At 38.9% G+C, this 18,985-nt stretch overlaps 1 protein-coding gene across 1 annotated transcript; it reads left to right on the top strand.

Annotated features, from left to right (window-relative positions):
• Positions 1 to 9,738: 9,738 nt before the first annotated feature.
• SMLR1 (small leucine rich protein 1) lies at positions 9,739 to 17,647 on the top strand. The gene is made up of 2 exons (XM_033235479.1): positions 9,739 to 9,979; positions 17,225 to 17,647. Exons 1-2 carry the CDS (start codon positions 9,742 to 9,744, stop codon positions 17,308 to 17,310), a joined length of 324 nt encoding a protein of 107 aa, XP_033091370.1. The 5' UTR covers positions 9,739 to 9,741; the 3' UTR covers positions 17,311 to 17,647.
• The last annotated feature ends 1,338 nt before the right edge of the window (positions 17,648 to 18,985 follow it).

The following is an 18,985-nucleotide window of genomic DNA, read 5'->3' as shown; positions in this document are numbered from 1 at the left end:
CCTTATATCATCACGTAAATCAACACTGGAAGCAGTTACTACTAAGAAAATCAACAAGAGAGTTTAATTCCCAATGAAATATGTCCCTTATTTGTACCAGTGTAAGTATTTCCAGTGAAATTAATTCTTATTCCCAGTTGGTAAAAAGCCTGGTAAAGAATTTGCTGTCATTGTGGTAGCAAGTTGCACATTCTCTGTGGAACTCCACCCAAAAATTATGGTAAATCAAATAGACATTACCAGTGTTTCAAACATCTCTATCTTTCTACCTGTGCCTACTAGGTGTAACTTCAAGCAACCATTTTGGATTGGGATAAGAGCCTTTGTATATAAAAGTTCTCAGGCACTGCAGGAGGTTTTAAAATATTCTAATATTTAACTTTCTAGAAGTTCCCATCATGAGGTAAGTTTTGTAAATCAAGAAAACCTTTTACACTAGCAATGAAGAATCAGAAATTGATATTTTTAAAGCAATACATTTTACAATAGCATAAAAATATAAAATAACCTCATGATAAACCTGAAGATGTTTAAGACTGATATACTGAAAACTACAAAACATTGTTAAAAGAAGTTAAAGAAGACCCAAACAACTGGAAAAATATAACATGCTCACAGGTCATAATACTCAATATTGTTAAAATACGAATTCTCTCTTCATATTGATCTATGGGTTCAACATAATTCCAGTCAAAGTCCCAGCAGGTCTTTTTGTAAAAATTGATAAGCTGACTCTAAAATTCATTAGAAAAGTAAAATGTCCTGCACTAGCTGAAACAAGTTTGAAAAAGAACACAGTTGGAAGACTAACAGTATTGGATTTCAAGATTTCATTTAAAGTGACAGTAATCAAGGAGAGAATCCACAGAACCTCTGAAGGAAGCAGATTGCTCCTGCAGGACCCTAAAGACACCCCAAATACTGTGCTGGTTTCCATGGCTGAGAGACCCACAGATGGTTCACATCACAGAACTCCGTGCAGACAACCCCCAGTATCAGCCCGGAGCCTGGTAGACTTGCTGGGTGGCTACACCCAGGAGAGAGAGAACAGTCACTGCAACTTGGCTGTCAGGAAGCCACGTCCCTAGGAAAAGGGGGAGAATATTACATCAAGGGAACGCCCCATGAGACAAAAGAATCTGAATAACAGTCTTCAGCCCTAGACCATCCCTCTGACAAAGGCTACCCAAATGAGAAGGAAACAGAAAACCAACTTGTAATATGACAAAACCAGGTTCTTTAACACTCCCCAAAAATCACACTAGCTCACCAGCAATCAGTCTAAACCAAGAAGAAATCCTTGGTTTACCTAAAAAAGAATCAGAAGGTTAGTTATTAAACTTATCAGGGAGGCACTGGAGAAAGGTAAAACCCAATGCAAGGAAATAAAAAAAATACAATAAGTGAAGGGAGAAATATTCAGTGAAATAGATAACATAAATAAAAAACAATCAAACCTTCAGGAAGCAATGGACACACTTACGGAAATGCAAAATGCTCTGGGAAGTCTCAGCAATAGAATCAAACAAGCAGAAGAAAGAACTTCAGAGCTCGAAGACAAGGTCTTTATATTAACCCAACCCAACAAAGACAAAGAAAAAAGAATACAAAAATATGAATAAAGCCTCCAAGAAGTCTAGGATTATGTTAAATGACCAAACCTAAGAATAATTGGTTTTCCTGAGGAAGAAAAGAAATCTAAAAGTTTGGAAAACGTTATTTGGGGGAATACTTGAGAAAAACTTCCCCAGCCTTGCTAAAGATATAGACATCCAAATACAAGAAGCTCACAGAACACCTGGGAAATTCATCGCAAAAAGATCGCTACCTAGGCACACTGTCATCAGGTTATCTAAAATTAAGATGAAGGAAAGAATCCTAAGAGCTGTGAGGCAAAAGCACCAGGTAACCTCTAAAGGAAAACCTATCCTATCAGATTAACAGCAGATTTCTCAGCAGAAACCCTACAAGCTGGAAGGGATTGGGGTCCTATCTTCAGCCTTCTCAAACAAAACAATTATCAGCCAAGAATTTTGTATCAAGCAAAACTAAGCTTCATATATGAAGGAAAGATACAGTCTTTTTCAGACAAATACTTAGAGAATTTGCCACTATCAAGCCACCACTACAAGAACTGCTAAAAGGAGCTCTAAATCTTGAAACAAGTCCTGGGAAAACATCAAAACATTCTTGAGAGAAGTTAAAGAAGACCCAAATAAATGGAAAAATATAACATGCATAAATGCAAAAACCTCCAAGTACTTTTTAATGCATAAATCTCACAAGTACTATAAAACAAAAATACAACTAAAAAAACAAACGAACAAAAAAACAAGGTATATAGGCAACAAATAGCACGATGAATGGAATGATACCTCACATTTCAATACTAACTTTGAATGTAAACGGCCTAAATGCTCCACTTAAAAGATACAGAATTGCAGAATGGATAAGAATTCACCAACGAACTATCTGCTGCCTTCAAGAGATTCACCTAAGACATAAGGACTCAAATACAGGGGTGGAAAAAGACATTCCATGCAAATGGACACCAAAAGTGAGTAGAAGTTGCTATTCTTATATCAGACAAAGCAAATTTAAAGCAACTGCAGTTAAAAAAGACAAAGTCCAACAGGAAAATATCACAATCCTAAATATATATGCACCTAACACTGGAGCTCCCAAATTTGTAAAACAATTACTAATAGACCTAAGTAATGAAATAGACAACAACACAATAATAGTGGGGGACTTCAATACTCCACAGACAGCACTAGACGGGTCTTCAGTACAGAAAGTCAACAAAGAAACAATGGATTTAAACTATACTCTGGAACAAATGGACTTAACAAATATATACAGAACACTCCACCCAACAACCACAGAATATACATTCTATTCAACAGTATGGAACTTTCTGTGATAGATCATATGATAGGCCACAAAAGGAGCCTCAACAAACTTAAGAAAATTGATATTATACCGAGCACTCTCTCAGACTACAGTGGAATACAACTGGAAATCAATTCCAAAAGGAACATTTAAAACCATGCAAATACATGGAAATTAAATAACCTGCTCCCAAATGATCATTGAGTCAAAAATGAAATCAAGATGGAAATTTAAAAATTCTTCAAACTGAACAACAATAGTGACACAACTTATCAAAGCCTCTGGGATACAGCAAAGGTGGTGCTAAGAGGAAAGTGCATAGTCCTAAATACCTATGAGTCTGAAAGAGCACAAACAGACAAACTAAGGTTGTACCTCAAGGAAACAGAGAAACAAGAACACACAAAACCCAAACCCAGCAGAAGAAAGAAAATAACCAAGATCAGAGCAGAACCAAATGAAATTGAAACAAACAACAAACAAACAAACAAACAAAATACAAAAGATAAATGAAACAAAAAGTTGGTTCTTTGAAAAGATAAAATTGATAAACCATTAGCAAGATTAGCCAAGAAAAGAAGAAAGAAAATCCAAATAATCTCAATTAGAAATGAAGCAGGAGATATTACAACTGGCAACAAAGAAATACAAAAGATTATTGAGGCTACTCTGAACACCTTTACATACATAAACTAGAAAAGATGGAGGACATGGATAAATTTCTGGAAAGAAATAACCCTCCTAACTTAAATCAGAAAGAATAGATACCCTGAACAGACCAATAACAAGCAGCAAGACTGAAATGGTAATTTAACAATTACCAACAACAATAAAAAAAATGTCCAAGACCAGAGAGATTCACAGCAGAATTCTACCAGACATTCAAAGAAGAGTTAGTACCAATCCTATTGACATTTTTCCACAAGACAGAGAAAGAGAGAACCATTCCTCAATCATTCTATGAAGCCAGTATCACCCTAATACCCAAACCAGGGACATAACCAAAAATGAAAACTACAGACCAAGATCCCTGATAAATATAGATGCTAAAATCCTTAACAAAATACTAGCTAACCAAATCCAGCAACATATCAAAAAGATAATCCACCATGATCAAATGGGTTTCATACCAGAGATGCAGGGCTGGTTTAACACATGCAAGTCAATAAATGTGTTACACCACATAAACAGAATTAAAAACAAAAATCACATGATCATCTCAATAGATGCAGAAAAAGCATTCTACAAAATCCAGCATCCCTTTATGATTAAAACTCTCAGCAAAATCGGCATACAAGGGACATATCTCAGTATAATGAAAGCCATCTACGACAAACCCACAGCCAACATAACACTGAATGGGGGAAAGTTGAAAGTGTTCCCTTTGAGAACTGGAACAAGACAAGGATTCCCACTCTCACCACTCCTCTTCAGCATAGTACTGGAAGTCCTAGCCAGAGTAATCAGACAAGAGAAAGAAATAAAGAGCATCCAAATCTGTAAAGAGGAAGTCATACTGTTGTTGTTTGCTGATTATATGATTGTTTGCCTAGAAAACCCTAAATATTTCTCCAGAAAGCTCCTAGAACTGATAAAAGAATTCAACAAAGTTTCCGGATACAAAATTAATGTATACAAATCAGTAGCTCTCCTATACACCAACAGCAACCAAGCAGAGAATCAAATCAAGAACTCAACAACCACTTTTACAATAGCTGCAAAAATAAAATAAAATAAAATAAAATACTTAGGAATATACCTTACCAAGGAGGTGAAAGATCTCTACAAGGAAAACTACAAAACACTGCTGAAAGAAATCACAGACAACAAAAACAAATGGAAACACATCTCATGCTCATGGATGAGTAGAATCAATATTGTGAAAATGACCAAACTGCCAAAAGCAATCTAAAAATTCAACAGAATTCCCATCCAAATACCACCATCATTCTTCAAAGAATTAGGAAAAAACCATGAAATTCATATGGAACCAAAAAAGAAGCCGCATAGCCAAGGGAAGACTAAGCAAAAGCAAAAAGAACAAATCTGGAGACATCACATTACCTGATTTCAAACTATACTATAAGGCCATAGTCACCAAAACAGTGTGATACTGATATAAAAATAGGCACATAGACCAATGGAACAGAATAGAGAACCCAGAAATAAACCCAAATAGTTCTGATATTTGACAAAGCAAACAAAAACATAAAGTGGGGAAAGGACACCCTTTTAAACATATAGTGCTGGGACAATTGGCTGGACACATGTAGGAGAATGAAACTGGATCCTCATCTCTTACCTTATACAAAAATCAACTCATTGATTACAAACTTAAATCTAATATGTGAAACTATAAAAATTCTAGAAGATTAAATTGGAAAAACCCTTCTAGACATTGACTAAGGCAAGGATTTCATGACTAAGAACCCAAAAGCAAATGTAATAAAAACAAAGATAAATAGCTGAGATTCAGTTAAACTAAAGAGCTTTTGCACAGCAAAAGGAACAGTCAGTATAGTAAACAGACAACCCACAGTGTGGGAGAAAGTCTTCACAATCTATACATCTGACAAAGAACTAATATCCAGAATCTACAATGGACTCAAACAAACTAGCAAGAAAAAACAAACAATCTTTGGGAGGCCAAGATCATGCAGATCACCTGAGGTCAGGAGTTCAAGACCAGTCTGACCAACATGGTGAAACTCCCATCAATCTACTAAAAGTACAAGAAATTAGCTGGGCATGGTGATGGGCGTCTGTAATCCCAGCTACTCGGGAGGCCGAGGCAGGAGAATCGCTTGAACCCGGGAGGTGGAGATTGCAGTGAGCCTAGATCACGCTATTGCACTCCAGCCTGGGCAACAAGAGTGAAACTCTGTCTTGAAAAAAAAAAAATCCCATCAAAAAGTGGGCTAAGGACATGAATGAACAGTTCTCAAAAGAAGACATACAAATGGCCAACAAACATATGAAAAAATGCTCAACATCACTAGTGATCAGGGAAATGCAAATCAAAACCACAATGCAATACCACCTTACTCCTGCAAGAATGGCCATAATTTAAAAAAGTAAAAAAAAAAAAGGAGATGTTGGCAAGGATGTGGTGATTAGGGAACACTTCTTTACACTGCTGGTGGGAATGTAAACTAGTAAAGCCACTGTGGAAAACAGTGTGGAGATTCCTTAAAGAACTAAAAGTAGAACTACCATTTGATCCAGCAATCCCACTACTGGGTTGGGTATCTACCCAGAGGAAAAGAAGTCATTATATGAAAAAGATACTTGCACACGCATGTTTATAGCAGCACGATTCACAATTGCAAAAATGGGGAAGCAACCTACATGCCCATCAATCAAGGAGTGGATAATGAAACTGTGACACACACACACACACACACACACACACACACACACAATGGAATACTACTCAACCATAAAAAGGAATGAATTAATGGCATTCGCAGTGACCCAGATGAGATTGGAGACTATTATTCTAAGTGAAGCAACTCATTATGTAAAACCGAACATCATATGTTCTCATTCATAAATGAGAGCTAAGCTATGTGGATGCAAAGGCGTAAGAGTGACACAATGGACTTTGGGGACTCAAGGGGAAAGGGTAGAAGGGGGTGAGGGATAAAAGACCACAAACTGAGTGCAGTGTATACTGCTCGGGTGATGGGTACAACAAAATCTCACAAATCACCACTAAAGAACTTATGAACCAAACACCACCTGTTCCCAATAACCTATGGAAAAAAAATTTAATAAAAAAAGTAAAAAATAATAAAGTTACAGTAATCAAAACGGACTGGTATTTGTGCAATGATTAACAATTAGATCAGTAGAGCAGAATAGGGAGTGCAGAAACAGACCCACACATTATTGACTTCTGATTTTTGACAAAGGTGCAAAGGCAATTCAGTGAAGCAAGGGTAATCTTTTCAACAAACAGTGCTGAAACAATTGAATACCCACCTGCAAAAAAAGAAAAGAACTCTAACCCCTACCTCTCATCATTCACAAAAGTTAACTCACAATAGACCATAGACCTAAACATAAAACCTAAAACTATAAAACTTCTGGAAGAAAATGTAGATCCCTGTGATCTTGGGTTGGGCAAAGATTTCTCAGACACGAAAAATACAGTCCATAAAAGAACAAATTGACAAATTGTTCATCATAATCTAAACTTCATCATAATTTAAAACTTACAATATTTGAAAGACATTGTTAGGTAAATGAAAAGACAAGACACAGACTGGGAGAAAAGATTTGCAAAGCATGTCATATGTCAGATAATGACTTCTATCTAGAATATATGAAGAACTCTCAAAATTAAAAACAACAACACAATTTTTAAAAAATCAGTAAAATAGTTCAATAGGCATTTCACCAAATATGATACACAATTATTAAATAAGCACATGAAAAGATGCTCAACATCATTAGGGAAATGCATACTAAAACCACAATGAGATATCACTTCCCACCATTGGAATGGCTAAAATTAAAGAGTCACTATACCAAGAAAAGCTGAGTATGTGAAGGAACTGGAACTCTCATACACTGCTGGAGGGGTTATGAAGTGGTATAACCACCTTGGAAAACAGTCCGACAATTTCTTGAAATGTCAACATACATTTACCATACGATCCAGCCTTTCTACTAGGTATTTCTCTAAGAGAAATGGAAGCACATATATGTATAAAGACTAGTACAGGAATGTTCATAGCAGCTTTATTTGTAGTAGCCTAAAATGGGAAGCAAGCCAAATGTCCATGAGCAGGTGAATGAATAAACAAATGGATATCTATACAACGAAATGGTATTCAGCAATACAAAACAATGAAATTGACATATATGACAATATGAATGAATTTCAAATAATTACGATGAGTGAAGAAAGCTAGGCAGAAAGAGACATATTGCATGACTCCACTCATATAAAATTCTAGAAAGTGCAAACGGATGTACAGTAACAGATAATAAATGAGTGACTGCCTGAGAATTGAGGGAGTGGGAGAGGTGGAGGACAGGAATAGGAAAGGACACAAGAAAACTTTGGGGGTGGTGGGTATGTTCACCATTTGACTGTGTCGATGAATTTGTGGGCATATCCATATGTCAAAACATATCAAATTGTACACTTTAGGTATGTGCAGTTCATTGTATGCCAATTATACCCCAATGAGCTACTTAAAGAGACAAAAAAAGAAAATCTTTACAATTATGCTCTCAAAACTTTCAGTGTGGATCAGGATTACCTTGGATCCTGTAGATGACACTACCTATCTCCTCTCTTTCTTGAAACTTTCTTTGGCCACCATCTTCCTAATGTTATTCCCTCTAGGCTTCTTTCCCACCTCTCAGAGCCTCCTCTCTTCTCAGGTTTTTTTCTTGGTTCTTATCCTTCCTCCTATGTCTTAAATGAGAGCATTCTTTAGGGTCTGTAGTTGGTTTCTTTTATTCTGATATATACTTCTTTCTGAGGCATCTCTCCATCCTTCCACCTCAGTACGATCTATATAATAATAAATCCCAAATCTGTATGGCAAGACTTGGCCTCTCCATATTCCTACCAGGCTCCGATCGAACACCTCTACACCACTTCCAACTTAATTTAAGACTGCAAAATGACATATCTTTCCCCATCCACACCTGCTGCCCAGCATGTGTTGAGGTCTCGGTTTGCAGTACCACCGTCTCTGCAGCTAACCATTGCACAGTGGATGAGAGCATGGGCTCTGGATTTGAGTCCTAACTTTGTCACTTATCAGATTTTTTTCTTGGGCAAGTCATTTACCTTCTCTTTGCTTTGCGTCTCCATCTTTATAATGAGTCTGTTTCACATAAGATTACTGTGAGGATTAAATAAGATTATAAACATAAACTGTTTTATATCGTGCCTGACATATAGTAAGTGTTCAAAGATTACTTTGTGGTAATCTTTGAATTGTGTTTGTCAGGGCTGTTGGTTTCATTTCTGCAGCTTTCTTGTCCCCTTCTCTCTCCCTCTGCCATCTCTAATCCCAAACTCATTATATCTTACTACAATGATGAGACAGCTTATTCTAATCTCTTCTCTTCAGTCCCTTCTTTAAAGTACTACCTAAGTGCTCACTGAGCTGAGGCCAGATCATGCATTTCCATGATCAAAGACCTTTAATTGGTCACCTTCGTTCAAATAGCATGGAACATAGCAGGACATTGAAGAGTCTATAAGCTCTGAAGAGTCTATAAGCTCTGACACCACCCCATTCTTCCAGCCTCAACTCATAAGACACTCTGTGGCCTAGTTCAGAGTTTGGGTTCTAGTAGAATCAAATGTTTGTTGAATAAATGAATAAACCAATGCACTTCTCAGAGAAATATTCTGAGTAGGATATACGAGGAAGAATTTCTACATGTGGGAAAACCCTAGTTTCTCTTTCCTTGATATTAGTTGTATCAACTATGTATAAAGGAAAATTCACTTTTTTCTAGACATAAATACTTAGGTACAGTGACATAACTATTAAGACATTTTTAACTCTAAAATTTAGGAAATACAGGGAAAACTTCTACGTCTGAGAATACATAGAAAGAATATATGTAACAACGAGGTTTGCTTGGTCAGGTAATTTTCATTCCAAATAAACTTGTCACAGAAAAAAAACTCAGCTTCCCAGGGTCATCCCTACCCCTGCCAGATACATACTTATCTCTGAAAGTGCTTGGAAGACGGACCTTTCAATTCCTCTACACTTAGTAGCTGAGTTACAGAGTAACCTGCCAGCAATCCTATCAGAATTCAGCAGGCTATTTAAATAGAGCAAAGTCCACACAAAGTTCCACTGAGACATGCTGAGCAAAGGCCAGAGCCCCAGAAGAAAACAAGTGCAGCCTCAGAGTAAAGTTGCCCTGGTCCCGACTGTGACTCCCACGGTCCCCATGGGGTCTGTGTGGTTGGCAATGGGCTCTGTGCTGTCAGCTTTCATGAGGGAGCTCCCTGGCTGGTTCCTGTTCTCCGGGGTTTTCCTCCCTGTGACTTTGCTGCTGCTCCTCCTCATCGCCTACTTCAGGATCAAACTGATTGAGGGTAAGTGTGAGGCCACACAAGGGAGGACTTGGGCATCCTTTCCCACCACACACCTTGAAATATACTGATGCGCTGTCAGTGTTTTCTGGCCAGGAGAAACACATTTTTTTTTTTTGTAGGTCTCTCAATCAGTGTTCTCTCAAGTTCCTTGACCAATCTGGCCAAGTTTGATCCTTTGCACTGTGTGGATCTTGTGCTGGGATGTGAAGGCCTGCTGTAGGGCGCCTCACCTGTAGCACATCACAGATATACTGTGAATCAGCAATTTTGACATGTGGCTGCTTGTCTCTCTCTCTCTCTCAAGGCAATAGAGTCACATATGTGAAAACATTGATCATGGTCTGCCTTCTTTACATGACAGATGTGTTTATGTGGCCATGTGCATGCATGTCCGTCCGTGCATCTGTATGCACCCATGTGTGTGCACACACACAATTTTCTCATCCACTGAACTTCTGGTCAGGGAATGTTTCAAACATTCTGCTGTCATAGTCTTTGTAAATGTAAAGCCCTGATAGACAAATATTTGACCTTGGTGTAAACGTTCCATGGGATTACAGTCTTAAGGTAGAAAAAACAAAAAAACCCAAAAAACTCAGGAAGCTTAAGGTGATTTGGAATAGACATTTGGGTCTTGGATTGACACTGTTTATTCTGCTATAATCAAAATTAATGAAACTGGGCTGTAACTAGATAGACTATGTGTTAATACTGTGCCAAGAACACATGAGATTAATATCATCAAGGATAACAACTATTTTAGCAAAATCAACAAAGACCAGTCATATTTCTTAATTTAGATAGTGTCATATTAAAACAAATTTGAAAACCCCTCCTCTTCCACAAAAGCTTGGCAAGTCCAAGAAATGCCTTCCTGTATGTTATTATATAAACAGATGTTCAAAATCTTAAAACACTAATGCTATAATATATAACCTAACTAACAGAAGTACAATGAGGGATATTTGTTCCTAAGATGAGATTGAGAACATAAAGTAATCCTAGAAGACACAGAGAGTATGTCATGGAATCAAGTTTTTCATCATAAGTTACTCAAATATCCCCCAGCCTTTCATTTTTTGTATGTCTCATTTTCATGAACAGCCCTTTTGTTGAGTGGTCAAGCCATATTCTGCCTCACTCTATAATATTCATGTGATAAATCCTTTTCTTTGTTAAGTCAGTTTATCCTCCATTGCCCTAAGACCAGTCTGTTGGATGCTCTGTTACCCAGCCATTCATTACCACTGAACCCCGGAAGCAGCCGCCAAAAAGGAAGAGAAAATAAGAAATTCGCAATATCCTAATCATGGCTTCCCTTCAGTGTCTTCCAAGTCGAAAAGTTTTTCAGAGTTGTTGCAAAGATTCCCATCAGTAACACTCACTGCATCTCAGCCTCCCATTAACACTGAACGTCCCAGGGACAATAAAAGGATGCTGATGTCACCACTGGGGACTTGGAGACTTCCTGTAGTTTCCAAGTTTCATCTCCAGCTGCCTCCTTGGCTAGATGAAACTTTCAGTATTTCAAAAACTGCAGTAAGTACAGGTCTAGATAGCCTCATAGATATCAAGATCCCTTATTGGCCTCTACTTCCCAGCTATTACAGGCCAGCTAATTCAGTGGGATATCTGGCATTTGGGATAGACTCTGCAAAAAGAGGGTGAATCTGTTTTATAGTTTTACTCTTTCCTGGAAAAACATTTGTAATATGTAACATGTAAATGGGTCTATGGTATTTTATTTAGATAATTCTGAGGTATAAATGTATCAATCACATTCCTTTAGAATGCCCTTGAAAAGTCAACGTGCAGGATATGGCCTGGCATCATAGGGGCTGATGCAGGGGAAATACAGTCCACGTGCCAGCCCGTTCCATGTGTGTACATCTCTGTGATGATTGCACGGTGATGCCCTCCTATCCTCAGCACATCCCTGACTGTGCAAGTTATCCAGAGATCAAGTTTCAGACAAAAGTTACTACAAGTTTGTAACTCAATACAACTGAAACCACTTCTGAAGGATTTGAGTGAAGGGAGCAGAGGCTCCCAATAACCTCGTTTCTTCACACTTCCTTCCCCCTTCTTCATTCCAAATTCTGACACACTACTGACTTTTCTTGACTTCTAGACTTGCCCACAACTGTAAGTCTGTCCCTTCCATCTCAGAGCCTTTATTTTTGTAGCATAGGATCTAACCCAAGGGAAAGCAAGCATGTCAGCTTCTCACGATGAGGGTCCACGATCACTGGGTAGAACCATTACACCAACTTTAAAGCTTACTCCAAACTGATGTCTGGATAGTGATAATTCTCATTCATTTATTCAACAAATATCTGTCAGTCTATCATATACCAGGGATTGTCCCAGATACTGGAACGAATTTTTACTATGGGTTTTTTAGACTAAAAGAAAATAATCCCAGTTCTAGAAAACCACATAAGGCATCTGACAAAATCAGCAGAAGTTAGAGGAGGTGTTGCAAATCTGTATGTTTCTGACTCTGGCCTCATTAAATGTCTGATCAAAGAGCTACAATAATAACTTGAACTTTTCCCTTAAGTCTTTTCCCCAAATGTCAGGGCTGAGCACTTCACCAGAGGCAGGATCCTCTGCAGTGAAGGGGCACCCTCAGCCAGGTAATGAGCCTCCATTTTCTGTGGTTTTTCCCCATTGTCTCCTACTTGGGCTTGCTCTAATTGAAGTGTGCCTGGAGCTTCCAGGCTGCAGGTAGGAATTACAGGAAGAGTGACTGAGGAGGCAGAAGGAGCTATTTATCATGGCAGAACAAAAATTTGTGCATCAGTTACTTAATGCAATGGGGTCCCATCTGAAATTTATTGTTGGAAAGAACACTAATGACTAGAAGCACTATTACTAGTGGCTGCCAACCATCTGGAGGATGCTTAGCGAGGATGTCAAAGGCGTTCATACAAGAGCAACTCCATCTTGAATAGGGGCTGGGTAAAATGAGGCTGAGACCCACTGGGCTGCATTCCCAGACAGCTGAGGCATTCTAAGTCACAGGATGAGATAGGAGGTCAGCATAAGATACAGGTCATAAAGACCTTGCTGATAAAACAGGTTGCAGAAAGAAGCCACCCAAAACCTACCCACCAAAACCAAGATGGTGACAAGTGACCTTTGGTCGTCCTTACTGCTACACTCCCACCAGCATGACAGTTTACAAATGCCCTGGCAACAACAGGAAGTTACCGTACATGGTCTAAAAAGGGGTGGCATAAATAATCCCCCCGTATTTAGCATATAATCAAGAACTAACCATAAAAATGGGCAACCAGAAGCCCTTGGGGCTGCTCTGCCTATGGACTAGCCATTCTTTTATTCCTTTACTTTCTTAATAAACTTGCTTTCACTTTACAAACTCACCCTGAATTTTTCTTGTGCAAAATTCAAGAACTCTCTCTTGGGGTCTGGATCCAGACCCCTTTCCTGTAAGAAGGACAGCATAACTGAGTGGACTAAAGTAGTCCTCCCCGATGGCAGTTTTTGTTCGGTTGAGACTGGGTCCAACACAAGCTGGGTGAGGAAAGTGGGGGCCCTGGATGGTGTCCTTGACAGATTCCTGGTCAGGGTAGCAGCTGATGGGCAAGCTGTACTATATATTCTCTCCTGAAGTTTATATTCAAACCATCTTTTGGTTGTATTTCCCTCCTCTCCCACACAGAATCAGTGCATCTATTTTTTTCTTTTTGGAGAAATTCTTGATTATATTTTCCAGTGTTAGCAGTCAACTATAGACTATGATGTTTTCATTTTTATATTGATCTGGTCGTTTTAATTCCAAATATGCCTTTCTCCTGACAAGAAAAACCACCCGAACTCTAAGAATATGTAGCTTTGAAAAATTACAGTTCTTTCTGGCACCATTTTCCTAAGGGTAAGTAGTACTGTCTTCTCTCCAGTTTGAGGGCAAATGAGATGACTGGACTCGAAATAAATTATCACCAGTTTGTATCTCCATTTCGCAGCATCCACTTAAAAAACTGTAAACAGATGGTCAAATGTCATGTCGTTAATCTTCCAACCAGGGTTATGGCAAGTGTAATCATTTCTATTTTGTTCCTGTAAAGAGAAGGACGTTGATAGATTAACTGGCATGTTCGCAGAACCCCAGAGTCCTGCATTCTAAAACAGAAAACCAGCTTGCCTGTCTCATACAGCTGGGTCTGTCAGACAAGACAGCCATTTTAAGATGTGATGGAAAGCATGTGGAGGTATTGTAATCACTCAACATTAATCCCCACACTTCAAGCCTTAGGAGGTAATGGTGCATGTAAATTTAATTAGTATGTAGAGAACATCAATTTTCTCACAAAGGAAGAAAGAAAATTCCCTAACATCCCGCACTCTTCAATCTGTGTCAATTTCCTTGAGGAGTAGCTCTTGGGGTGGAAGTGTGAGTCTTGAACTTTCCATAGCCAAACCCTGCATCAGCCATTGTCATGGACATTTTGCATCTTCTAGGTTGGAAGTTTTCATTATCTTATTTCCCCAAGTCCTGAGATTCCCAAACCTCTACTTCCAGGCCACCCCACCCCCAAAACACCATCACCCTGATCAGGAACAAATTGTCTAAAATGACAAACATGGCCAAAAATAGTCATTATTTAAAAAAATTTTTAAATGTGTCTACTGAAATGCTTAAACGTTTCTGCAAGGAGTTGGACCCAAAAAGAAAGTCAGGTAGTTGACCAGGTCTTGGTCTTCAGCAATGTACATCCTAAAACAAATAAGTAAAGTACTGATAATATACAGGCTGGCTAGGCATCTTTCACTGAACTTCATATTCACTCTACTCAACCTCTTGAAGCTTCAGTCTCCTACTCTGTAAAATAGAAATAACAGCAGGACATACTAGAGGACTGGTATGGTGATTAAGTGAGTTAATACATATAAGGTTCTTAACAGTGCCTGTTCCAAACAACTGTTAGTCATTATTATCCCTGCTGGCTTCAGAATTCTAAGAAGGCACTGTTTGTGTCATTATAGCATTACAGTAGCTATTATTAAAATAGTTTTGAGATAATTAAGTACACTGCCCAAGGTTACCTACCCAGAAAGTGGTGGAAAAAGGATCCGAACCCTGGCTGGCTCCAGAGACAGCCCTCTTCACCCACATGCCACCTCTGGAGTACCGAGTCCTCAGTAGCAGTTCTATCTGTTGAATCCTTTTGGTCCAGGCAGATAAACAATTTACCACCAACTGTGTGACAGTTTTAAAAATGCAAGAATTTTACAAAATCTTTGAAGAATTTGATCAATCTCTTAATATAACAGGGGTCATAATAATTATTGATGATGGTGATTCTTCCACATAAAGATCTGCCTGAGTCAGATCACATTTCTTTACCTGTGATCTAACAGGGCACACTGCATTGCTTGCAGGACTTTCCACAACCACGACCTTGGGTGTTTTCAAGGCCATCTGCCTATCGATTCTCTCTGCACACACTCCTAAATAGACCCAGCGAAATGAAATGACAGTCAAATTGCAAGCTCTTTTAGTTGAGGGAGGCATTACTTCACTTCTCTCACTCTCCACTTGGTGCCTAGCAGAGAGACACTTGATTCACTGGGTAGATGATTCACTGTAGATTGACGAGCTTCCTCTTGGCCTCTCCATTCCAGTTCTCTCTCCACTCTTACGAGTTCACTTTTTTTCTATCTCATGCTTCAGGTCACCCATTTTCAGCTCTACAATCTGTATACTGGTCGCTCATTCAAAGCACCCTATTGTGCAGCTAGCCATTGGTAATTAAGAATAAAAGAATAAATTACTCATATTTCAGTGAGTTAAAAGTCTAAGCCATGGGCCATCTCAAAGGAATACCTTTGAAATAGTGATAATCTACGGAAAGTCAATGTGACTCAGCAGCTGAAAGTGTGGTCTCTGAAGTCAGACTGCCTGGGATCAAATCCTGAATTCATCAGTTTCTCTGATCTTGGGCAAATTACTTCATCATGACATCTCTCTGCCCCAGTTTGCTCATCAGTAATTTAATAATGATGACTAGCTCATCATGTCATCACAAGAATTGAATGACAAAGATTGCAAAGAGCTTCACACAGTGCCTGGGACAGAACAAGCACTCAGTAAGTATTGGCTATTAAATCTTGAGGCCCATGTCATTGGGGGCTTGTCACTCTTCAATGCATATGTACATTCCCTGACTAACATGATAAGCATTTGTGGAGGCCTGGTCAGGGAAAGTGCATGTGTTCTGGGGTACATGGCATACAAGGTATCAAGCAAGGGATAAATAGCATGGGCTTTATGTGGGAGCCTAGGACAGCATTTTCAGGTTCAAGTCTATAAACATGTTTGTTATCTCCCATGAGATTAGAAGCTCCTGGTCTCTGGCTTGATTAATGATACTTCTGAAAACAAAACTTTTGAGGGTGAAAGCAGGATCAGTTGTGTATACTGGTTTCAGGAAGAGAGCTGTGTCTTCTGATGTGCCAGGAAGATCCCAACGAATATGTGTCAGGATCTCAAGAGGGATCTCGGGGCTAAAGATCAAATCTAGTTATCACCAGAGACATAATAGTTGAAGCCAAGGAGCAGATAAAAGCACAGAAGTGGCACACTGTAAAAGCCAAAGGGAGGAGAATGATGGGGGCAGGCTGAGAGAGGGGTTGTGTCAAATGCTACTGAGGAAGAAAACTAGGGATTGGAAAATGCCACTAGATTCAGTAATTCGATGTCATGGTTGAGTTTTAATATTTTAGTACAGTAGCTTTAACTGAAATTATACATTAAGGGGTTAAGGAATGAGCAGGTTGCAAAAAGTTGAAATAGAGTCATCAGTAAAATATGCCAAAAGGTAAAAGGGAGAAACTAATTTGACCTGTCTAAAGACTCTTAGAGCCCAAACACATTTTTGGGAGGGATGAGCAGGGGCAGACACTGTGACTTGCTGTGGGGGTTTCAACTTAATCAACAAAATCTAAATATACTTAGCATGTAACAATTCTCATTACAGTGGTAATTTGTCTGCTCTAACCAGGGCCATTCTTTGGAAAGAAGCCTTTACATTTCCACTGGCTGTGGCTGAGGAGGTGAGGATAGATCCTGTAATATGACCTGCTTGGAAGACCTGGATTTCTGTGACTTGCCAAGGCCACCAGTGTCAGATATGCTGGCCAATACTCCTTATGAACTCTAAATGACCAGTGGCACTCAGATGTCCCCAAATTATTAACTAATATTTTTCCTTTCAGTTAATGAAGAACTGTCCCAGACTTGTGATCGCCAACATAATCCCAAGGATGGCTCATCCCTGTACCAGAGAATGAAATGGACGTGACATTGGAGACTTTCCAATAACTAAAGCACAATGAGTTTCTACTGGTCAGCAAGCAATGGTCAACAGTTCCGCTAATAAAATAGGTTGATAAACTAGAACCATAGCAAAATAGAAAGAATACTAAGATATTCGTTCTGAACCTTATTGAAAAGTGGCAGCTATTATCCGAGAGGACTTCTCAGAGACTCAGTAAAACAGCAGCTCTTGAAAAGTACCAAGAACAGATTCCCTGGGTATATACACTGGACACATTGTAACTTTTTAAATTTTATTGTGACTGTGTCTGCTCTAAAGGGCATATTTAAAAAATAAAATTCTGCAGCACCTTACTACATAATCCCATGGGAACCCGTATTATTCTGATTTTAGAGGTGAAGAAACCTTGGTAGAGATCCAATGAATAGCAAAAGAAGAATGCCTTGGAGAGAGCTCAGTAGATTCTGTGTGCAAGAATATTTCCACTTGCTCTTCTTGCAGTTCAGCAACTCTTAAATGACACTGTTCAGGTATCATTTTTGGACCTGACTTTGCTTCTCTCCTTTTCCTGATTGCTTTCACAAATCCTTATTGTCACAAACATGCACAAAACAAGTGGAGTATCCCCACACTAGGTATGTTTCACCCACAACTGTAGCTTTCAGCATGATGCGATGTGGAAATGTTGGCAATTTGGTAATGGGAAAAGGAAAGAACGGAAAGTTCACATAATTCATGAGGAGGAGAATACAAGTCTTTGCCTATAATACCAAAATACAGGGAGCTATTTCTAACTATGCAGAGAAGTCAACATTTCACTACAATTCTTCTCTTTCAGTGGGAGCCCCAAAGAGACAATATAGGTAATTGAAAAGAAACTTAATTCTAGGGGTAGTTAAACTAGATTGTGGTTACTGTTGTGGTCCCCACATTCTTCCAGTTAACATAAATCAAAAATGTTCAACGCATTCTAAGTGTAAGACTGGTTACATTCCAATCTTTGTGCAGGACACTAACAGGTTGAGTGATCCACTTTATAAAACATAATCAATGTGGTCACCTGTAAGAAATGCCCCTATTTCAGTGGTGGCTTACGGTCATACAAAAGGTTGTGTGGATGACTCAAAGCAAGAATACACCACCAGTGCTGGATTTTTACTGCTTCTTCCCCTCAGCCCCACCCTAAAATTGTTGATACCCATTCTGTGAGTAGTCTCCATTTGCACTTCTTGCATAATATAAAACTTATTGCTAGAATAAAGACACTCATTTCTGCATTTTACTGCCCTTGATTACAATGAAAATGTCTGCTGGGGTTTTCAGACTGAACTAATTCAGAATAACAGTGCTCTTGCCATATGGAAGGAATAACAATATTCTTTCAGTTTTGAGAGAGATCTCTTTTTAGCCCCTGGTGGAAATCAGCTTATGTAAAAATGCTTTCTTTAACAGAAAGTGTGAAAGGACACATCATCTTCCTATCTCAGGCAGCTGCCAGCCAAATTCGTGGCTCAGCTATCAAGGTTGCTCCATCTTCCTCCAATAATGGGCACTTCAGAAGCCCAATTCCGGCTCTGGCAGGTGCTGGTCCACCATCTCAGCTACTGTGATAACAGATGAGCTCTATACAGACATGTTGTTAGCACCAAGCACTACCAAGTACTTCAGGGCAAGACCCGTTTCTTTTTCTGCCATCCAA

Source organism: Trachypithecus francoisi, unplaced genomic scaffold (genome assembly GCF_009764315.1).
Source record: "Trachypithecus francoisi isolate TF-2019V2 unplaced genomic scaffold, Tfra_2.0 Lachesis_group15, whole genome shotgun sequence".
Lineage (NCBI taxonomy): Eukaryota > Metazoa > Chordata > Mammalia > Primates > Cercopithecidae > Trachypithecus > Trachypithecus francoisi.
The sequence above is the reverse complement of the archived record's forward strand: the minus strand, read 5'-3'. Positions and strand labels throughout refer to the sequence as shown.

Coding starts and splice junctions, on each gene's coding strand:
- SMLR1 (XM_033235479.1), top strand. CDS start 9,742: ATGCTGAGCAAAGGCCAGAGCCCCAGAAGAAAACAAGTGCAGCCTCAG. Junction 9,980..17,224: donor CAGGATCAAACTGATTGAGG/GTAAGTGTGAGG, acceptor TTTTCCTTTCAG/TTAATGAAGAACTGTCCCAG.